Here is a 6,000-nt window from a genome sequence, read left to right on the forward strand (position 1 = left end):
GCTGTTAGTCAGCTCATAAAAGCAATTAGCAGCCAGCCAGATCCAGTCAACACATATTGTAGCCAACTATCACAGATTATTGGCTTTTTAAAAGCTATTGCTCAACAACATATTGAGATTGGCGTTCAAATGGGTGTTTTGGTTAAATGAAACCATCTTAACTGCTTTATTGTATAGTATGAGTATGAGTGAGTATGATGTCTCTTTGGAGCAGGTGACCACCCATATGAGTGCGAGTTCTGTGGCAGCTGCTTTCGGGATGAGAGCACTCTGAAGGGCCACAAGCGCATCCACACTGGAGAGAAACCCTACGAATGCAACAGCTGCGGCAAAAAGTTCAGTCTTAAACATCAGCTGGAGACACACTACCGCGTACACACAGGTCAGAGCTCCAAATCCTCACACAACCCTGTGCAAAAGTTAAATACTTTAATTCCCACTAAATGTCCCCCTAATGCAGGAAATGTTTTAGGAACTATATTGAACTGGTTTTGAGAACCATGAAAGTTATTTAAAAAATATATAGGCACAGAAATTAGAAATAATATAATAAAGAATGAACAGATATTATCAGTATCTTGTATCATGTCACACCTCTGCTGATTGCACAGCATGTTTGTTGGAATAATGGGTTTTACAAATCTTTTAGAAGGGTTCAAGTTTGGGATGCTATAACTTAAATCTGTTGGCTCTGTGATGGCTCTGTGATCTTGGGTGTCATATACAACTGTGGTTGAGGTGGAATTACAGGCTGATTGCTGCTTCTCTTCGCTCTTCAATAAGGCAGATACTAAGCCACCCTATCAGGTAGCCTGTCAAATAATTGACTTCTTTTTGTCAAACAAGGCCACAGCTTTGCACTCAGTGCATGTAGATAATGAGAGCAGAGAGGAGCTCCCAGCAAAAGGCCAGTAGTCCAGTAGACAGCCAACAATGGAATCAGTGACATTTACACCGACTGTCAATGATGGATCAATAATCAGTTTGCTGCTGACAATGATAGGCTGTTAGCTTACCTTTTTACCCATTTGTGATTTTCACTGCACATTTACAGGGACAATTTTCCCCTCAGGGGTTTGATGAAGATTTTGTGTCTAATACAAAATGTAAGACACACCGTAAAGCACTTGTTATACTAATAAATACACAGTATTTTGCACACTATTTTGTTCCTTCTACTTATATCTTATAAGTGAAGTATTGAATATTTAGCCAACCCAGCTATACAAATCTTTGAACAATGTTTATCACAGCCACATTCAGAAAGCAAAGCAAATAATTCAATTCATTACATAAATAAATAAATAAATAGCACGCGCGCACACACACACACACCATTTCGGTGTTGATATCCCCCAAATTGTTACGTGACATTGTGTTTGAATTTAAATCTTTATTATTGTTATAGCTTTTCCATATGATCCTCAGGTGAGAAGCCATTTGAGTGTAAGCTGTGCCACCAGCGCTCGCGTGACTACTCAGCCATGATCAAACACCTACGCACCCACAATGGAGCTTCGCCCTACCAGTGTACCATCTGCCAGGAGTATTGCCCCAGCCTCTCGGCCATGCAGAAACACATGAAAAGCCACAAGCCTGAGGATGTTCCCCCAGACTGGAGGATTGAGAAGACCTATCTGTACCTATGCTATGTGTAAGAAAGCTGAAGAAAGGAAAGAAGAAACTGGAGGCTCATTCACTCGTTTTGCTCTAAGTCTGGGCCAAAGAAGAAAAGGAAAAGTGATCAAAGCTGTTGTATAGAATTTTCTTTCTATTTTCATGCCATTTTCATGACATTACAGTGTGCTTGCTTTGGTAAATGGAACGTATTGTTAAAATTACTTTTAAGAAAAGTAGAAGAACCCAATTAAATGGATAAAATATTTCATAGTATTCTAGCCCAGCACGCTTCTCCCTAACAAAATCCAAGATTGCAACTTGCTTCATTCCACCTGTTACACTGAAAATCTTCAGCCTTTTAGCACTGTATTTTATTCTTATTAGTAATAACATACTTTTTTTTATTCACAGCACCCATAAATGTTAAATATTTATCCAAACCATTAATAAAAATGAGCAAAGGTTTGTAGAGACCACATATACAGAAAAAGCAGCTAATAAAAAAAATTCAAAATATAATCAAAATGACATCTGTTCAGCAGTACAGGCCCATCACACAGCTCATTTTGAGTGTCAGAAGCACTCAGTGGTGGACATTTGATCACAGGTAAATTCAACTTATCCTATATTATGATTACAAAATATTAAGGATGTTCAGGGACGTGTTCATAGAGTATCTCCACTGTGCACTTTCACAACCAAGTTGATGTCATAACTACGATGTACAGCATAGTCATGAATACAGACATGGGATTTGGTTTGCTTTTCATTAGCTGCCCACCATTCTCTTACCATTAAAACTAGTGTAGCAGGTCTAATCTTAGTATTTTCAAGTGCATATGTTGTGTTGTGATAAAGTGATGCAGTATTAATGGATTAAGACTCACATTTAGGGCTCCTCACATTACAATTTTTTTTTGTGTGTGTGTCGTATTTAGATACTTGGACTGCTGTACATTGCAGTGGGGTGTCATGTTCAGGCATCTTAACATACAGCAGACTGAATAAAAATGAGATCTTTTAAATACATATAAAATGTAAAGATCAAAGTAAATTAACTAGAAGAGATTAAAGAAGAATATGCAGTAATCAGTGCTACAGATGTTAACTTTTCATGGCTTATTTTTTACTTTTTTTCAAAAGGTTACTTGAATTACTTGTTTTGTGCTTGATTTATTTTTATATTATACCACAGCACTGGTGCATGCACTGTTGATTGGTCAGAAGGTGTTGATGAATTTTCTATAACAGCATCCCAGACAGAAGTGTTTGCTGCAAGGCAAATCACAGGTTTATATTAATGAGTTTGCTCTAATGCATTATTGTTTCTATAGTAACAATTTATACAGCAACTCATATGGCAGATGCTCCACATAGACAGACAAAAATGTTGTTGATATGGTAAGGTTTTCTGTGAGGAGACATCAGATTAACATTTTTGGTCTCCAGTGTCAGTGCTTGTAACATTCTGAGCTAAACCTGTAACTTTAAACTTTCCGACATGCTACATTTCTTGTCATATTAACTGAGAGAGAGAGAGAGAGAGAGAGAGAGAAAATAATGAGGGAGTGATTTTTATAGCTGCTATAGGTGATAACAGGAACAAACTTGTTTCATGGATGTACTACAGCATTTAATGTAAATATACATGGATTAAAAAGTATGATGTGTCATTCTTTACTAAATAAAAAATAATAATAATTGGCAAATTGCTGTGGTATAAGAGTAACAAAACATCAGGATATGCTGTTTTTGGAAAAGAATAAAAAAAAAATCCTTTCCTATAACAGCACACTCCTTTTGTGCATGTCTTGTGTTTTATTGAACTTCATTTAGGACAATGTATTATAATACCATACAATGGTTCAGTTAGCCATAACAAAATCATAACCTGCACTCAGTGAGAGCTGCACAAAGATGCTCTTTGCATTAATGTCAGGTTTAACACTGCTCAAATGTATGCTTTTCAGCCCCCTGTGTGCTACCTCTTCATGGCGCTTTGTTTTGCACAAAAGCAAAAGCACATCCGATTGTGTTTATAATTTGCATTTTAATCTTATCTTTTGCTTAATTCTCAGAGATCTTGATTGACTTGACTGTCATCATATTTACACTCCGTATCCGATATACCATTTTAAAATGAAACAGACCGTAACCCATTGTTTTATTTCATAAAATTTTTATAAAATGTTTATGAGCTATGGTATAAGGGTGAAGCTTAAAAATAGAAATGTTGTCTTTTTATTTGAAAATTATTTTAAAGTGGAATTGTCAAATGACAAAGTGCATAAATTGTGTGTTACAAGTTACTCATGGTAGGGGGTGGTCATTTACATGAGAAAGCAAAAGCAAAAAAAAAAAAAAAGACAAGAGCCAAATGTGGCACTTTGATAAGAAAAAAAAGTTGTATTTTTGTATTCTGTAATGTGCAAAATCTGTCCACTTGTTTATAGTTGAGTGAGTCAAGTACTTTTACAGTAACTTTTGCATTGTGTTTGTTTTTGGTGATACTTTTTGTGCCTCTTTTACAATGTTGACGATGTTCAGTAGTAGATGTTTGTAAAGCTTGTACCGTGGTCACTGCTGCTGGGTATCAGTTTTTCATTAACAATTATCTGCCAAGATCCACAGGCCTACTAGTATCACAAAGCACAAAATACCTAACAGAAAAGGCAGAAATGTTTTTTCCCTGTTTGCTTGTATTGTGGTCACAGCATATTCACTGTGAGATCCAAAACACGTTATATGCCGTTATATGCAGGTTTTTGTGTGTGTGCAGTGTGAGTCAAAAGAATTATTGTGGTTAACTTGTTCAGTGTGTAAATGCACTACTTATGAGGAAAGAAAATAATCTTCCATGAATCCACAAAATATTTAATTTTAATATTGTTCTAAAAACATTTTATATTCATTTGTATTCATACTGCATATGCAAAGAAATACTGGACGAAATTCACCACTGAAATGAACTGTGACAAACAGGAATGTCATTCATTTCCTTAATGCACATCCAGATCACAACCGTAGAACAAATTCTGACAATGCATTCAATATTAATTGTTATTGAACATTGAGTTTATTTACTTCCTTTGTCTACAATGAACTTCTTTAGGCAAGGGGTAATAAAGTACACTGTGAAAACGTTTTTAAACATAGCCTTTAGAGAAAAATCATTTTGATTTCACACATGTGACAGTGTGAGTAATACTGCACTAAAACTGCACACATGAACTCAAGGTTATGTGACATAATTTGAATAACATGATCACATGAAAAATTAACGTAGTAAATAAATGAATCATAGGGAAAATCATGCAAGACATGCACTACATGTTAAAAAAAAATCCACATGTTAAAATTGTGTAAAATATGAAGTGCATGATAACAGTTTGTGTGGCTTTTCTCTAAGGGAGGACCTTTGTTGTAGGGTTTGCAATAAAACCATATGCACAGCATTGAACTGACAAAGTGGCATCCTTGTTTCACTGTGTTTTATTTTGCCTCAACCTAGAAGCATCCATTTCCTTCAGTTCTCCCTTATCTGTGCCATTCACATAAAATTTGATACATAATCATAAGGTTTGATAAAGCACTGAGAATCTATGTTGGACCAAATAAAATCTGTTTTTCAAATATAGATTTTTTTGCAGTAACATTGTACTTTTATGTTAAAATGATTTACATTTAATTGTCTTTTAGTTTATTGTATTGTCTACCTCAGCACCAATTCTTTATATAACCCTAAAAGGTGCCCAATTACAGCTGATCTGTTTTTGTTAATTTTCTCAACTGTGCATATATGTCTTTTTTTATTTTAGCGTTTGGAGGTTATTTCTATTTTGGATTGTTATATTATTTTTCTGTATTTTCAGCATAAGGTTGATACACTGTCTTTGGAACTGTGTGATGGCATTGATGCAGATCAAGGTGTATTCCTTTCTCTCCTCTCTGTGTGTGAGCTCGAACACAGCTCTGTGTTACTATTAATGTTGTCTGGGGTGTGGAAAAATAATAAAGATCTAAAAGAGATTGTATGCAGCCTGTGTGAAGAGGTGTTGTGCATTTGAAATATATTGATATTATTAATACTACAGTATACTGATATTACTATTGATTAAATCAGGTAGAAAAGATTTAGTATTAGGGCCCTCTAGTGGTATAAATATTAAAACCTGGTAATAATAGTAATAATATTGGGTAACTATATAGTGTCGAAAATATGGCATAATTTATGCAATAAGATTACACTGTGCTTTTGACATTTATATTTTAAAAAAATAGCTACAGTTGTTACTATTAAGTACTGGCTGTAATAATGTTATAGGCTATTGTTAAGCCCCCTTTCATATTTTTATGGTGATATCAGTGTTGAAAAAATAG

At 34.9% G+C, this 6,000-nt stretch overlaps 1 protein-coding gene across 2 annotated transcripts in view; it reads left to right on the plus strand.

Annotated features, from left to right (window-relative positions):
* Positions 1–5,658, plus strand: part of zbtb16b (zinc finger and BTB domain containing 16b) — a 48,968-nt gene extending 43,310 nt beyond the window's left edge. For both annotated transcript variants that reach the window (XM_053646740.1, XM_053646741.1), the window contains exons 6-7: positions 215–382; positions 1,429–5,658. In XM_053646740.1, the coding sequence (XP_053502715.1) occupies positions 215–382; positions 1,429–1,658 (398 nt within the window). In that variant the 3' untranslated portion in view covers positions 1,659–5,658. The remainder of the gene's footprint in view (positions 1–214; positions 383–1,428) is intronic.
* Positions 5,659–6,000: the final 342 nt, after the last annotated feature.

This window comes from Ictalurus furcatus, chromosome 17 (assembly GCF_023375685.1).
Source record: "Ictalurus furcatus strain D&B chromosome 17, Billie_1.0, whole genome shotgun sequence".
Lineage (NCBI taxonomy): Eukaryota > Metazoa > Chordata > Actinopteri > Siluriformes > Ictaluridae > Ictalurus > Ictalurus furcatus.